At 38.5% G+C, this 17,284-nt stretch overlaps 1 protein-coding gene across 13 annotated transcripts in view; it reads left to right on the plus strand.

Annotated features, from left to right (window-relative positions):
• Nucleotides 1-17,284, plus strand: part of Mycbp2 (MYC binding protein 2) — a 237,284-nt gene that overhangs the window by 205,334 nt on the left and 14,666 nt on the right. For 11 of the 13 annotated variants that reach the window (XM_057786001.1, XM_057786002.1, XM_057786004.1 and 8 more), the window contains 11 exons: nucleotides 1,160-1,225; nucleotides 2,483-2,722; nucleotides 3,124-3,222; nucleotides 5,019-5,099; nucleotides 6,325-6,591; nucleotides 7,221-7,504; nucleotides 9,583-9,679; nucleotides 11,331-11,450; nucleotides 13,919-14,020; nucleotides 14,694-14,822; nucleotides 15,167-15,299. In XM_057786001.1, coding sequence (XP_057641984.1) covers nucleotides 1,160-1,225; nucleotides 2,483-2,722; nucleotides 3,124-3,222; nucleotides 5,019-5,099; nucleotides 6,325-6,591; nucleotides 7,221-7,504; nucleotides 9,583-9,679; nucleotides 11,331-11,450; nucleotides 13,919-14,020; nucleotides 14,694-14,822; nucleotides 15,167-15,299 — 1,618 coding nt within the window. The remainder of the gene's footprint in view (nucleotides 1-1,159; nucleotides 1,226-2,482; nucleotides 2,723-3,123; nucleotides 3,223-5,018; nucleotides 5,100-6,324; nucleotides 6,592-7,220; nucleotides 7,505-9,582; nucleotides 9,680-11,330; nucleotides 11,451-13,918; nucleotides 14,021-14,693; nucleotides 14,823-15,166; nucleotides 15,300-17,284) is intronic. The other 2 variants (XM_057786003.1, XM_057786006.1) reach the window with 1 other exon arrangement.

Consider the following 17,284-nt stretch of genomic DNA (forward strand, 5'->3'; position numbering starts at 1 on the left):
CATTGTGAAAAAAAAAAACAAAAATCTAGTATGTCAGGTAAGGTCTGCTTTCCTTTTAAAAGACAGCTATGTTAGAAATATGCTCCTTGAGAAAATACATTGCTTTGTCTCCCAAACTACCCCTCAGTGAGCCTTTGTTTTGAGTTACATTGACATAAATAATCCATAGTAAGCAACTCAGGAGGAGTTACTGTTAGTCTATTTTTTGATGTACTTTTTATAAAACTACTTAACTCTAGTGCCAGGGTGACTGGTCCCCAGAACTGAAACACAGCACATGTACTGTTGAATATTTACATCCTGTGTGAACGTGGCCTTCTCTCGATTGACAAGTATTTTAAAGGAATAGAATACAACTTACTAGGATGACCTATCTAAAGCCATCCAGTCATCATGACATCCACAAATACCTGGTAGCTAAGTGATCTTTCTTTTTCATGTGCTTCCAAAACGGGGAATATAGCAAGCAGAATTGTTAAAAAAAATACTACATGAAGATACAGAATTGAATGATTAGAACCTGATTAAAGGGAGAAAGGTCAAATTGAGAAAGCGTCGGGTTGGATATCTGGAAGCAGGCACGAAGTTGTAAGAAACTGAGACAGAAAACACATAATAGATCCAGAAGGTCTATTGGTGAATACCAACCATCTGTGAGTTTATTTCAGAGCCTACGTATATACAAAAACAGAACAAAGCACGGCATAGATAGTCAGTATCTAACCACAGGTCTATCCCTGTCCTTGAGCAAGCAGTTTCTACTTCTATCTGTGTACCCTCGACTGGCATTCACCAAGTTTGTGTCTTAGTAGATAATATGGTCTTTCTCATGGACCAATTGCTCTTTCCCGTGGGCTCACAGCCGTCAAGGATGCAGGCAGAGCAGGCAAGCTTGAACTCAAATGGCTTTTTCAAGTCAGAACTGACTCCAGATGGAAACTGAATCACATGTGAGCTCCCACACATATTAAAATCTAAGCGTCTGTAAGAAAGAGATAGCTGGAGTTGTAGGTACTGTGGTTAGTTCGATAAATGGTATGGAGTCAATTAGGACTGACAACACAGCAGAGCAATAATGTGGCATCCGTGGGTTGTAAGGCATTATTATAGATCTTCTGAGCAGGAGCATACTATAACTATTTTGAATTGTCTGTTATAGAATAAAGTTACCTCAATGACCTTCTTAACTGGTAAAGCAGTAGAAGATTTGTGCAGAATAAAGCAGGTAATTGAAATTTTGTCTTTTTTTCTTCATCTCTGCTTTTACCATTGAGTTTCAGTATTGGCATGCTACCAGGAGAACATGAAAAATCATTTATTTACAAAATAATAAATTGACAAATATTCTGTGGACCAAGAACTACCATACCAGTGCTAGATATCTTAGGAGTATTTCCTCAAGTGTCTTTGGTAATGAGCCTATAATATTACATTATACCTACAGTCTCCAGTCTCTCATTGCTTTACAAAAATTTGAATGCCTTTAAATTCATCTGATTCACAGTCACCAACTTCATGCACCTATATCTTAAGTTAAAGTTGGTTGTTAGCCTTAACAAAATTGAAAAAAAAAAGAAAACTGGGTTTTGGCTAAGCAGCTATATCTAGGTTGCATGACTGTTTACAAAACAATTCTAGAAACAAGTAAAGCCATATCTGGGCACAGGTCTGAGGTTACACACAAACTCAAAACTGAGATAACCAAACCCTTTCCAGAGCTGTTCTTCTAGGGTCACTTTGTTACACAAAATTTAATGAGTTTCTTTGATTTCTTTTCTTTTCTCAAATCATATTGAGATTTATGATGAGAAATGTTCCAATGCTAAAGAATCTGGGGAAATTATCCAAAAAGTAGGGTGCTTTTCCTGCTTCGTCTCTCTAATTTAGAAGTGTTGACGTCACAAATTTATTAGCAAATGTCTAAATAAATCATCTTGAGGTCTCCTGTTCCCTTCTTAGTTATCAAATACAATGAGAGTAATTTTAATTTCATTGAAAGAGTAGTGTCAAAACCCATTTTTCTCTGTATTGGCATTCAATCCTTGATAAAAGACACATATACATCTGAAGTATCAGCACAATGAAAGTACCTGTTTGTTAGTGGTGTTTAACATAAGGATGCATAAAGCAGGGCCTCATTGTTTGTCTTCTGTTGAGAAACAGTGCAGGTGAATCATGTAAAGTATATAGTTCTGCTCTCATAATTCGTTAGGGGAAACCATATGGTAGTCAGGCCTGTATTAATTCTGAACTCCTTCACCTCCTGAGACTTTCAACCTCTGTTAACTTCACTTTCTTCTTTATTCTGTCTGCTGTAAATAATACTACTTGACCTCACAAAACTTAAATAAGATAATGGGACTAACCTGATAATATCTGTGCAGTTGTTTGTTATTCGAGCTTGCCATTACTGATGCTAAGCCCCGGACAGTGATAAGTGATTCTGCTGTGTCAGGTTCCTGTCCTGTTTCTGCTCAACCAGGTCGATTTGGATTCCAGGCATATTGGCTGGGTAACAAGTGAACTCCCAGGAGGCGATAACCACATCATCAAAATTGAATTAAAGGGCCCAGAAAATACATTAAGAGTTCGACAAGTAAAAGTCCTGGGTTGGAAAGATGGTGAAAGCACAAAAATCGCAGGTCAGATCTCAGCCAGTGTGGCTCAGCAAAGGAACTGTGAAGCTGAGACTCTCCGAGTATTCAGACTTATTACATCTCAAGTGAGTGTCCTTACACTATAAATTGACATACATTTTGAGAGTACAACAAATACTGTATTAGAATTTTCTGTCTTCAGATTCAGCCCATTTTCATTTCGCTTAGGCCTTCACCAGTACCCACGGCTGCGTTTGTAGTTTGAGTGTGTTCCTGTATGAAGGAGCGCTCTTAGAGGGGCTCCTTAGAGTCGAGGTTGAGCGTGGCAGCCAACACCTGCTGAACTAGCATCAGGACTTAAGGACAGCCTGGTCTACAGCATGAGTTCCAGAACTGCCTGGGCTAGAGTTCTACCCTGTCTCAAAATCATTAATTAACTAAAACTCTTCAGAATTAGAAAGCTGGCCAGCTTTCCAGGGGTAATCACTCTATTAGCTCTTTCTCATGCGGCTGCTTTCTTTGTCAGGTGTTTGGAAAGCTCATCTCTGGCGATGCTGAACCTACACCAGAGCAAGAGGAAAAAGCACTTTTGTCATCACCTGAAGGAGAGGAAAAAGTACACAATGTATTTATTTGTAGCCTAAAATTTTATGTCTCATTTTCATTTTCTTACTTTTGGTAAGACAACTAACTCTTTGGTTACTGTACATTTTATTGAGTATGTGGCAACAGTTTATATTATATTATAAATATTTTTATTTGCATTAGAAAGAATAGGAATTATCTGAAAGCAACTCACCTTTCCATATCTGAGCTAGCTGGAGTTTTACATCTATTTTACATAGAAGCTGCTATGTACTGGTGCTTGCTGGTTGCTGTTGGAGTCTTTAAAATCACTAAACTCTACCCATGGGTTATTTTCTCCCTCCTCCATTGTATTTGCCCTCTTTGGTCCTAGCTCAAAAATAGAAGGGAACGTCTCTACAATTTACTCAAACAGAAAACAGTTTTTTTGTCTGCTAAAGTTCATAATACTCTATCTTGTTTCTTTGTCTTCTTGGTTTCTTTCATGTTGTTTGTTTACACATGCGTCTCATCTCTTCCACTGAATCATAGCTTATAGATCACATACATATCTAATTTGTGTTTGACCCATGTGGTATTGTTAAACATGTGTGCAGTAAATTTTCACTGAAATAACTACTCTTTAATGCTTTATGACTTTGTTTTAAAGAGTTACTTTGCAGCTTCTGAAATAAAACATTGCACCTAAGGGGAAAGCCTCAACCTTGGGTTACAGTATTATGTAAAACTCAGCACAGCATGCGTGTTGAGCAGAGCAACAGAGCAGATAGCTACCTTGTTCTGGATCTTAAAGGAAAGTGTGATGTTATCTGAAGATTTTTTTTGTGTGTGTGTGTGTGTAGATACTATTAATTAGATCAAGGGCATTCTCTTCCTAGTTTGCAAAGCAATTACATCAAAATAGGGAGTCTTGTACATTTCTCTTTTTTATTTTCTTAACTGTCATTCAGTAGAATAATCAATGCTATGACCTCTAGTTAATGAGTAGCTTGTTTTCAATAATAATAAAGATGCTAGAGGATGATAGATACATAGTATAGTATCTCTTTGGGGGTGATGAAAATGATCTCCAGTTAACTCAGGAGATAGATACACATATCTGTGAATATACCAAAAACAACTGAAACTGCTTAGTTCAAAGAGATAAATGGCATATATGCTTTGTTTTTTAAAATATTTAATAAATGAGGAAAGATGTAGACACAACTAAGATGGAAACAACTATCTGCACAGAGTTATGTATGCTCTAGCTCATGCATGATAAAAGGCTGCCTCCTAGAAATTTGCTTTGTGTACTAAGTACAGGGCTCTTTTAATTACCCATTTCTTCTTGAGAAAGCTTTAATAGGTCTGTTAGTCAGTCTGTTTTGGTTACTGACTTGGTGGCATAAATCATGTACAATACAGTGTCACTATCTTTCTAGTATCTGTAGTGAAGCTTGTTTATTCCTTATGTTGACTATTTGTGCCTTCATTCTCTCTTGGGTAGTGTAGAGGGCATTCGGTGTTTTTGAGGAAGTAGCTTTTAGTTTTATTGTCACTTTTATTTGTAGAAATCATCTCCTTTACCATTTATTTCTATGTATTTGCTTTGATTTTGATATCTTCCTCTTTTTCTGATTTTTAAGGGAGTTTGAGACCTTTTCTTTCTCAAATTTTGTTTATTTTATATTCACTTTGTCAAAATGATTTCCTTTGTCTTAGTGCAATACACCTCAACTTAAAATAAATGCACCTCAGAACACCTGCTTAATTATTTCTCATGGCACTCTAAAAGGTCAAATATACAAATTTTTTTCTAAGGAGTCTTTTTTGTTTCTATTTTCCTATGTAAAGGCAACATCCGATGCTGATCTGAAAGAACATATGGTTGGAATCATATTCAGCAGGAGTAAACTGACTAACTTACAAAAGCAGGTTAGTTAGCATCTGTTCAGTGATCTTTGTCTGTTAGGTCGTCTGGGGATTTTCAGTCTGTAAAATATCATCGAAATTCATTAAGGCTTTTTAATGCTCCTTTTTCATTGTGGAATACACATTGTAGAATGTGTATCTGCCTTTTCCTAGAAAGGGTGACTGCATTGCCGTACCTGCATCATGCTGAAGAGTTAGTCGTGGTGTCACGTGCCTGTGACCCCAGCACTTAGAAGGTGGAGGAAGGAAATTTGAGTCTAGTCCAGGCTATGTTGTGAAACGAAATAAAACAAAAACAGAAGAGGGGAGAGCGTTTGTTACAGACGTAACTCTCTTCTCTCACTATTCTTTGCCACCTCACTTTGTTGGTCTTCTGTTTTTCATAGCTAGGTAACTGCCAAGTACCCTGGGTAAATACATTGATTGACTGACTGATTGATTGATTGATTGATTGATTGATTGATTGGAAACAACTATACTATGGTAGCCAGACCTGCCTTAAACTCACAATCCTCCTCTCTCAGCACCCCAAATGCTGGGAGTGTAGATGGGAGTTTCTACACCTTATCTGGGTACATTATTTTATTTTAATTGTAAAGACCCAACTATAACAGATGACATTTTCTTCCCATCTTTTTCAATCAGGAGGGATAGTTCTGAGCAGTTAATAAGGCTAACTATACCATTATTAATATTTTTAAATATAAGTAGGTAGTAGAGTAATGCTACAGGAATGCTAGGTAGCCTAAAATATGCTCTTGAGAAGACAGACAGAAACTAGGCACAAAGGCACATGTGTGATCTCTCTACTTGGATGGCAGAGGAAGGAGGGCTTGAATTTAATCCTAGTTTAGGTAGCATAGGGAGACTCATCAAAAACTGGAGAGATAAAATACTGATTTCTTTTTACCCTATTATTTTTGCATAACATTAAATCTTCTTAAAGAGAAAAAACAGCATAAATTTAACTTATATTTTTTTGCTTCATTAATTTGGCTATTTATATCAAATGATTTAATTATTGAGATTTTTGTAATAGTTTCCCCTAGTTTTGTTCCATTGTTTTTAAGATGAGTTAAGAGGATAATATAATTGAGACTATACTGACAAAAAAGTATTATTAAGTCAAGCATTAACTTGCATTCCTTACATTTCTTGCTTATTCTAGTAATAGTAATAAAAAGACTTACAAATAAAATTTTATATTCTTTATGCTGCCTTCGCATAGGTTTGTGCTCACATTGTCCAGGCTATTCGCATGGAAGCCACACGAGTTCGTGAAGAGTGGGAACATGCCATATCCAGCAAGGAAAATGCCAACTCCCAGCCCAGCGATGAAGATGCCTCCTCAGATGCTTACTGCTTCGAGCTGCTCTCCATGGTCCTAGCGTTGAGCGGCTCCAATGTTGGCAGGCAGTACCTGGCTCAGCAGCTGACTTTACTTCAAGACCTCTTTTCTCTGCTTCACACAGCTTCTCCTAGGGTCCAGAGACAGGTGACCCATCCTTCCACATCCTTCTGTTTCTTCTCTGTTGCTCGACAACTTAAAAACCAGAAGACCTTAAACATGAGCTTTTATTACTTTGTTTTCTTTGGGATCAGATTTTAACTCTGTGGTTTGTTGTTGTTTTGTTCTGAGACAGAGTTTATCTGTGTATCCCTTGTTGTCCTGGAACTCACTTTATAGACCAGAATGGCCTCAAACTCACACAGATCCGCCTGCCTCTGCATGGGTGCTGGGATTAAAAATGTGTGCCACCATGCCCGGCAACTCCATGTTTTTTATTGCTGAAAATTCTGTTCCAGTTTACCGCTGTAGTGTGGTAAATAGTATTCTGTATATTGATTAACTTCTTGCCAAGAGACATATTTTGCCATTTAATCCAGAACAAAGGTAAAAGACTTATTTTTTCAAGCTTTCTTAGGTGGTCACTACCACTCTGATAATTCAAAAATGTTTGAGTCATATTCTTTCCTTCTCAACATTAAAAGTATAACTTATTAAAAGTATTAAATTATGTTTCTGTTCTTTCCATAGATTCCAAAGCAACAGAATAGGAATGAGGCATATTTTAAATAACTGTAAAGCAGTGTTTAAATGTATTCTTTCAATCTCCTTATCAGGTGACCTCCTTACTAAGACGAGTTTTGCCTGAAGTGACCCCCAGTCGTCTGGCCAGCATCATAGGAGTGAAATCTCTGCCCCCAGCAGACATCAGTGATATCATTCACTCAACTGAGAAAGGAGACTGGAATAAGCTGGGTATCTTGGACATGTTTCTGGGATGCATTGCCAAAGCACTCACTGTCCAGCTCAAAGCCAAGGGGACCACCATCACTGGGACAGCTGGCACCACGGTGGGCAAAGGTGTTACAACAGTCACCCTGCCAATGATTTTCAACTCCAGGTTTGTCGTTCCCTCTATTTTAATGGCTAAAAGTTAAAACATAACAAATTTCACCTATAGGTAGACTGTCTTTGTACTGCCTGCTCCCAAATAATGACAGAGAGACTTCTTATTAATTACAGAAGCTTGGCTTTAGCTTAGGCTTGTTCCTAACTAGCTCTTAAACCTTTAAATTAACCAGCTTATATTAATCTATGTTCTACGTCGTGGCTTGTTACCTTTGCTTAGTACCATGTGTCCCATAAATACAAGGAGACTTATTCTTCCTGGTCTTAGCTTGGCTTGTTTCTAGCCAGCTTTTCTTTCTTTCTCTTTCTCTTTTTTTTTTTTTTTTTTTTTCTGGTTTTTTTGAAACAGGGTTTCTCTGTAGCTTTGGAGCCTCTCCTGGAACTCGCTCTGTAGACCATGCTGGCTTCTAACTCATAGAGATCCAACTGCTTCTGCCTCCTGAGTGCTGGGATTAAAGGTGTGCGCCGCCACCGCTGGGCTAGCCATCTTTTCTTAATTTAAATTAACCTGTCTACCTCTGCCTCTGGGCTTTTACCTTTCCCTGTTCTTTATACCTCTCTTTCCTTCTTACCCTGTGTCTGGCTGTGTGACAGGCTGGCCCCTGCTGTCCTCCTCTCTTTATCCTTTCTCTCTCCTCCCTCTTTTTCTCTTCTATTTATTCTTGATAGAAGGTGAGACATGAAGACCCCAGTGTGTCTTGGGCCTACACATGTACCCACATCCACAAGCAAACATATGCATGCACACATATCTCACACATATATGTAAATATAATTATTTAAATAACAAAATACATAGAGTGCTTAAGAACATTATGAAAGAATAAACGTTTTTTATTTGTCTTTATTTGATGTACATGAGTGTTTTGCTTGCAAGCATGTGCATGCACCGCATTCCTGCAGTGCTCTTGATGGCCAGAGGAACTGGATTACAGCTGAGAGCTACCGTGCTGCTGCTGGAATCTGAACCTGGATCCCCTACAAGGGCAGCAAATGCTTTTAACCACTGAGCCCCCTCTCTCCAGCCCCAGGCATTTTCATCTTACTTGAATTTTGGGTGCCAGCTGTTAATGCCTCGTATTTTAAATAGGCTTATCCTTTGCCACTAGTTCTTCTTGAAAATTTCTATACATGCACAAAGGTGTATGTGCCAGGATGTTCTGTACTTTTATGCAATAGTAGAAAATTAGAGAGATGATAGAATAATGTAAATTATGTAGCCAGTCTGTGACGATAAGCAACTGAAACCAGAACATTATAAATGTCACTTCCTCCATGTAGACAGTGTGCTTACAGGAACACGAAGTCAGTTAATCAGTGGTTTGCTTACTGATGTAAAGTTGCCTTATATCCAGCCACACATTCTTTTGTATTTCCATGTGCACTGGAAATCATTTGTGACCATGGAAGGTACACTGAAATAGTGGTGATATAGCAGGTTGTTTTCTTAATATTTAATAAAAAGACTTAGGGAAGGTAATATTTTAACTTAAAAAATATATTTCAATTGCAGGCTAGAGAGATGACTTAGTGATTAAGAGCAATATTTTGCTTTTGCAAAAGACCAGGGTTCTCTTCACAACACACATGGTAGTTATAAATCCAGTTCCAAGGTATTAACACACCCTCTTCTGACTTCTGTGGGCTTCTGCATGCCTATGTGCACATACATGCATGCTAGCACACACACACATACACATGAAAATAATAAACGTGTGATTAACAAAATAAGATGTCGTAATTAGATAACACCTGTAATGCTAACACCCATGTAAACAAGGAAGGAGATGAGTAACTTAAAGGCTAACATAGGCTTCATAGCAAGACTCCAGTGAGATGGCCCATGTAGAAGCACCTGCCACCAAGCCTCATAACCTGGCCTGATTCTCATCCCCCACACAGTGGAAAGCCAACTCTAAAAGTTGTTCTCTGACCTCTACATGTATACTGTAACATACTTATACATACACGCAAAATACATGAATAAAAATGTAACAGAAATAAAAACATTCGATTAATTCAGTCAAACAATTAAAATGCTCTGCTGAAATAATGTTGTTTTCTTTGTAGTTACCTCCGACGTGGTGAAAGCCATTGGTGGATGAAAGGCTCAACTCCTACTCAGATCTCAGAGATCATCATTAAACTTATCAAGGATATGGCTGCAGTAAGTTCCCTTGCTCCTGATGACAGCAGCAGTGAGCTAAGTAGGGGTCTGATTGACACAGAAAACAGCTTGCTCTGCTAAATTAACAAAAGTACATTATTAGTATTTAAAGCTTTATTTAAAGACTGTATTTAGAATGCTCACTATTGTACCATTGTTCTTGTCAGTGGATGGTAAATTTGTCATTAAAGTGTGTTCATTTCAAATTCCCAATTAATTTGCCTGAGAATTTAGGTAAGTTTTCCAGGACCTTAAAACATAAAATAAAATACATTCTTCCTAACTAAAGAAAGAATCTATGTTGAAAATCCAAAAACAAATAAAAAAGATTCCCAGAAGTAGACATTTTTCATCCTTTTCAGTTCTAAGTTTTGAACTTTTATATTCTTTACTGATGTCCTGCACCACTGTCTGAAGGTACTGGCTTAGGGAAATCTGGGTTGTAGGAACAGGGACGTACTCTACTGAGTGCTGGCTCTGTAAGGTCACTCTGCTCAAGTTTCACTGTCATTAGGACACAGCCGAGGAGGAGACCAAGGGAACAAGGCAATTTAAAGGAGAATGACCAGTTGCCCACTAACAGACTGCCTGCACGTGGTGTGGAAGAGCTGATGTTCTATTATTTTTCTTTACTGTGGTCATTTTCTTAAGCTTCATGGCAAATAGGCATTCTCTGGGATGTCTGTTGATAGAAAATGCTTAAGAATGTTTTGATCACCTGAATTCTATAATAAAGTGTTAGTGCTCATTAAAAATCTATATTGCTAGGGCTGGAAAGATGACTTAACAGTTGAACAAACTGACTGCTCTTGCAGGAGGACCTTTGTTCAGGTCCTAGTGCCCATGTGATGGCTCACAACTGTCTGTCATTCCAACTTCAGGGGAGTCAACATCCTCTGCTGGCTTCCACACACACAGTACACATACATATATTCAAGCAAAAGCAAACATTCATTCATATAAAATAAAAATAATTTTAGTTATGTGTATATGGTGGTAGGGGATTGTACACAGAGTACAGCTCCCTGGAGAGACTGGAAGAAGGTGTGAGATCTCCTGGAGCTAGAGTTACAGACTGTGAGCTGCCTTCCATGCCTCTGGAAGTACAGCACTCAGACCATAACCACCAAAACATCATGCCTGCTCCTCAAAATGAATAAACCTTTTTAACACTGAAAAAAAATCTGCATAGCTGTTCACAGGGTCCTGGGATGGATTTCCAGCACTGAGGAGAAAGAAATATAGTGCACTTGTAGATTAAACCTATGTATACACTTAGGATCTAGAACTAGCATCTAAAGCAATTAATTTAGTAATTAATAGGTATATATGTTTCACATTAGATATTGAGGTTCTATCACCAAAACTTCAAACTGTAGAAACTTTATTTGTACCCTTTATTTTTATCCAAATATGAAATAAAATGTTTTGAGCACTACATGTAAACAATGTTCAGACTTCAAATTTTTTATTTATTTTAAAATCATCAAAATAGAAATTAGCAATTGCATTTTCATAAGACTGTAAAGGATTTGTAGTTTGTGCCCCGTTCCAAAAGCTCATGGTCTTACTGTAAGTGAGTACTCTCTGTGCTGCGGGGTGTCGATTTAGAGAAAAGAGTTTGCTGGGTGACACTGTGTCCTGCTGATAGGGCCACCTGTCCGAAGCTTGGTCTCGAGTGACAAAGAATGCTATTGCGGAGACCATCATTGCCTTGACCAAGATGGAAGAAGAATTTAGGTCTCCAGTGAGGTGTATCGCAACAACTAGAGTAAGTTTTTATCATTTTGTATTTACTCTGTGTCATTATGTGTGATCCATAAGTCAGCTTTGTCCACATTTATAGTTAAATAAGTATTCATCAAAACGACTGTTATGAGTTAAATGTGGTAGTAATCACTGCTCACTATGGTGCTTTTATCAACTTCTGTTATTACTTATGAAGCTGAGGCTATACTGGTTAGGAAAGTCTAAGTTATGCTGTGTATATCATCTTTCTGCTGACCTATTTACCGTAGCTTACCTCAGTGAATTGAGTAGTTGCACTATGCTGTGACAGACTGGTGGCCCTTAAAAGATAAGACTCCCTCCTACACGGTCTTTCTGATGACAAATCGTAACACAACTACTAGGGTTGTATGCTTTGTTTTTACAAAACAATCCTTGGGCTTGGAGAGAAAACTCGGCAGTTAGAGTACTTTTTACCCTTGCAGAGGATCAAGTTTGGCTCCTGTCATCTGTCTACATGGTGGCTCACAACTATTATAACTCCATTTCCAGGGGATCTGACACCCAGTCCTGACCTTCACAGTCATACAAATGGTGTACATGTATATACATTGCAGGCAAAATACTCAGCACATAAAATAAAATAAATGAGCATAAAAATTCTTTAATATAATACTTACCAATTTTAGGTGGGGTTGAACTTTTGAGGAAATAGGGTTGCATTCTTTAAATAAGATATCTAATTTTTAACATACCAGGTTTTATGAGCCTTATAATTCCAAAGGTGATTTAAAGTATTAGAGGGCAGTGTGACATCATTAGGAACAGTTTACACTAAAGAAATATTTTAGATTAATTCGCTAGTCTGTAGAAGATAAGTTATATCTTGTTACAACAGAGAAAGCTAGTTTGTGTTACCGTGATAATGAATTTGACACTTAAACAATTTTTGCAGTTACCCCCTTTCTACTACTCATGAATTCTTTCATTCCTCATTTCCTTTTCACTTATATAGAAAGTTTTTTTTTAATTTTTCATTAATCACTGAATATATCATTCTGTGTAAAACTAAAGTTCACTCTTTATATGCCTCAAAAATGTTAAAATGTTTTGTATGCTTGTGTCTGTGTATCAAATGCGTGCATATTTGAGTGATATGTCCTTGCATGTTTGTGTGCATGTTCGTCTGTGTGAGCACAGATGCTTATGTGCCTATTGCACATGTGGAGGTCAGAACAGCTCAGGTGTTGGTCTTCACCTTCCACCGGGTTTGAGACAGTCACTTTACTGCTGCAAACAGCAGGCCAGCCCACTAGCAAGCCTCCTAGTACTCCCTAGTCTCTGCTTCTTATCTTGCACAGGAGCTCTGGGACTACAGACATGCACTCTCTAATCCCCAGCTTTTCATGAGTTCTAACAGCTTAAACTTAAACTTGGGGTCTCACATTTGCATAGCCATCTGTCCCAATGTAGCACGAATTCTAGTTGGTCCTAATAATAAAACCCAGAGTCAGATATAGGGGCTAATGCTGAAGATCAGAGAATCTGAAAACCAGCCACTGGAAAGTTCTTACCTCTACTACCAATGCTCAGACAGAAGGGGTGATTCTATCCTCAGAGTGCATATCCAAGACTCCATCTGTCTCCATCAAACCTCAGACTGCACTGAGCTCCTATCTCCTCCCACCTTATATTCCTCTCTCCAGCCAGCCATATCACTCCTCCTGTCTCCACCTCCCTAGTGCTGGGATTAAAGTCGTAGGATCCCAAGTACAGGGATCACCTTTGTATGAGCTCTGTTTCTCTTTTAAACAGATTCAATTTTATGTAACCCAGGGTGACTTTGAACTGAGATCCCTCTGCCTCATCCCCCCCCCCCCCGCCGGTCCTGGGATTAAAGGTGTGTGTCACCACAGCCACGTAGCTCTGCACTCTGATCATCAGGCAAGCTTTATTTGTTAAAACACAAACAAAATATCACTACATCCCATCTCCTCCAATTTTTTAGGTGACTTTTCTAAAGTTTTTTAGATATTAATTTATGGCAAGTGTACAAAGTAGGTCATTTGAGACAATAGAAATATCTGAAGAAGTACTATGTAGAATAACTTATTATGTACACAAATACTTATGGAACACAAAACTAACTACTTACCATCTCATTGGGAATATAGAGCTTTGGGTAAATATGCTAGCTGGGAAAATACACAGTAGACATGTAAAGTATATTATTCCTGTAAATGATTGATTTTTGTACATCTTTGATAAAGGACACATTCATGTCAGGTAGAAAATGGTGGTTCTGTATAGAAATAATCCTCTGCTCAGTTGGTGTCCACTGGGTGCATGTCACATCTGCAGTGACATCAGGAAGATGTAGGTACTCCTGAGTGTCTGTGCATTCCCAAACTGAGCCAGCGGTTATTTGGCTATTATCTGTGTCAAACAGTGAGTATTTGGTAAATGTGCTCCCAACATACTCAGTAATGCAGCAGCCTTTCTCCTCAACAGCTCTGGCTTGCTCTCGCATCGCTGTGTGTTCTTGATCAGGACCACGTGGATCGCCTCTCATCAGGAAGGTGGATGGGAAAAGATGGGCAACAGAAACAAATGGTAAAGTCGGATTGTTTCCTAAGTACTTTTTCTTTGTAGTTAGTCATAGTTTGTAGGGAGAGCTCAGATCAAACTCTTGAAAACATGTCAAGTTTGCCCACGTTCATTTCATAAATGTACTTCATGCTTTAGAAATAGGGGCTTATATTTGACTATATAAAAAACTTTCTCCTTCTCTGATTCATGTTTATATCAACAAAATTTGTAGCCTGACTGATTTGTGCTAAAATGTGATTATTCTTAGGGCTAAACGGAAGAAAAACAGTAAAAGGAACAATGTGATGTACCCTCTTTGAAGGGGTAGCTAGAGGAGGCTCATGACAGCTTCAGTCATTTCAGAGAGGATATGTCATTGGCCTTCTCAACTTTTTCTGATAAATGTTTAAGTTTTGTGATAAAAGTTTTTATTGTTCACAACATTTGAGTATATAACTGGGAGAATATTAAGTCACTAAACAAAGCACTACATCTTCCTTTCGACATCACATGCACATTAATCTTATTAGTTTTGAGAGATTTTGATAACTCAGAATATACCTACAATAACTAGTTCTGTTTAACATTCAAATTCTAAAATTCTTACAGATTTTATAATAAAGTCTGTCAGTATCATAAACGTTTGTCTGAGGTTTCTTGTAAGTCTAATGTAGCGTGTAAAAATATCTTATTCCAGCCTATGTGTGATAACCATGATGATGGTGAAACTGCAGCTATCATCCTGTGCAACATCTGTGGAAATCTGTGTACTGACTGTGACAGATTCCTTCATCTGCACCGACGAACTAAAACTCATCAAAGACAGGTGGGATTTCTGTCTTCATGCCCAGATAAGTGTCTGGGGCATGAAAAGAACTCTGCAGTAATATGGAAGTAAAGTAGGGGAAATGCTCATTGGAATTTGTGGCCTTATTTGAACTCTCAGTTGTCTTGCTTATTAACTATAACCTGAGCAAATGCTTATCTTTTCCAAGACTTAGTTGGGACCCTAATTATAAACATGGAGCTGTTGCGAAGACTGAAGAGAACCCTGGAGATGTCTGGAACTTCTTATAGTGCTTTATAAAGAAAACCATTGCTGAGTGTTTAGTTTATGCTTCTACCCAGAAACACAAACACATTTGTCCCTTTTCTGTAATGGAACAACAGGTCTTCAAAGAAGAGGAGGAAGCCATAAAGGTTGACCTTCATGAAGGCTGTGGTAGAACGAAGCTGTTTTGGTTGATGGCACTAGCAGATTCTAAAACAATGAAGGCAATGGTGGAATTCCGAGAACACACAGGTAAAGAATTAACTTAAAAAGGGAAGGATGAACCATGTCTACAATTATATGTTACTTAATTATATGTTATATGTTATAATTATATGTTACTTAATCTAATATAAATAGATGCTTACTGATGGCATATGCTTTGTTAGACACAGCCCTCTATGTTAGAAAGAGCATCAGACTAAAAGTCATGAAACCCCATCTGTCACTAACACCATTACAAAGCAATCTTATCAAAGAAAACATTTAATTGAGGTGTTGCTTATGGTTTCAGAGGTTAGTTCATTATCATCATGTGGAGAGCATGTTGGCACATAGTGCTGGAGAAGTTGCTGAGAGCTTTATGCCCTGATCCTCAAGCAGGCAGGCAGAGAAAGGGACTGGACCTGGCATGGCCTTTTGAAACTTCAAAGCCCATGCCCAGTGATAGACTCCCTCCAACAAGGCCACTCCTCCTAATCCTTCTAATACAGTTCTACTCCTTGCAAAGCATTGAAATACATGAGCCTATGAGCCCATTCATATTCAAACCACCACAGAGACTTTGGGCAGTCCACTAACCTCTGTACTTTGATTGTGTTATATCACCTACATCTTTGTCAGTGAGCCTCCCACTTTAATGAAGACCGCAAAAGTAAATGTGCTACTGTGGGTACTACATCTGTGTTGCTGTTATCTGCTCGACTGTAAAGTCCTATAACTTTGTGATACTTCTTAGAGTCTCTTGTACATTTAGAGCTTTGAGGGGCTTTCCGAATAGTTCTGAGGTACTAATTAATAAAGATGACTAGGCAATGCTTTAAACAATCTTTTATATATGTCTAGTACACTTGAATTTCAAACAGTTTTGATTCTATTTTTTTTGTTTTGTTTTGTTTTGTTTTGATTTGGTTTGGTTTGGTTTTTTGAAAGAGTTTTCTCTGTACAACAACCCTAGCTGTCCTGGAACTCTCTCTGCAGACTAGTCTGGCCTAGCACTCACAGAGATCCCCCTGCCTCTCCCTCCTGAGTGCTGGGATTAAAGGTGTGCACCACTACCTGGCTTCATTCTATTTTTTTATAAAATAAAATCTTACAAACTTAAAGTTACAACAAAGCATGAAAATCTGTGGATTTTAGCACAGCTACCTTCTGCCAGTTGTCCCACTGACACAAATTTCTCTTCTTGGCCTTGGACATGGATCTGAATAAATGCACTCTGTATGAAGGTGACATTCATGCTACAACATAAGCCTCTCCTATAATCTGTCAGTTCTCTACATTAGTAAATGGAATGTCAAACCACCCTTGTCTGATGGTCTAGGTGTTCTGCAGTCAATTCTGGAATCAGTGATTGATCCTAAATCTTGTGTGCCTGTATGGGAGAATGCTCAATACCTTTGTTTTAAGGAATCCTTATCCTTCTTTAAATATTTCAGCATATTTAAATTCTTTTTGAAATTGCAGAGTTTCTTGGGTAGATTTTTTTATATATTTTTTGTACATTTATTTTTATTGAAAAAAAAATTTTCCGCTTCCTCCCCGACTCCCATTTCCCTCCCGCTCCCCCCTCACCCCCTCCCCCCACTCCTCTTCTCCCTCTCCAGTCCCAAGAGCAGTCAGGGTTCCCTGTGGAAAGTCCAAGGTCCTCCCCCCTCCATCCAGGTCTAGGAAGGTGAACATCCAAACTGTCTAGGCTCCCACAAAGCCAGAACATGAAGTAGGATCAAAACCCCGTGCCATTGTCCTTGGCCTCTCATCAGCTCTCATTGTCTGCCATGTTCAGAGAGTCCGGTTTTATCCCATGCTTTTTCAGTCACAGTCCAGCTGGCCTTGGTGAGCTCCCAATAGATCGGCCCCACTGTCTCAGTGGGTGGGTGCACCCCTCGTGGTCCTGACTTCCTTGTTCTTGTTCTCCCTCCTTCTGCTCCTCATTAGGACCTTGAGAGCTCAGTCCGGTGCTCCAGTGTGGGTCTCTGTCTCTATCTCCATCCATCGCTAGATGAAGGTTCTATGGT

The sequence above is a fragment of the Chionomys nivalis genome, chromosome 12 (genome assembly GCF_950005125.1).
Source record: "Chionomys nivalis chromosome 12, mChiNiv1.1, whole genome shotgun sequence".
NCBI lineage: Eukaryota > Metazoa > Chordata > Mammalia > Rodentia > Cricetidae > Chionomys > Chionomys nivalis.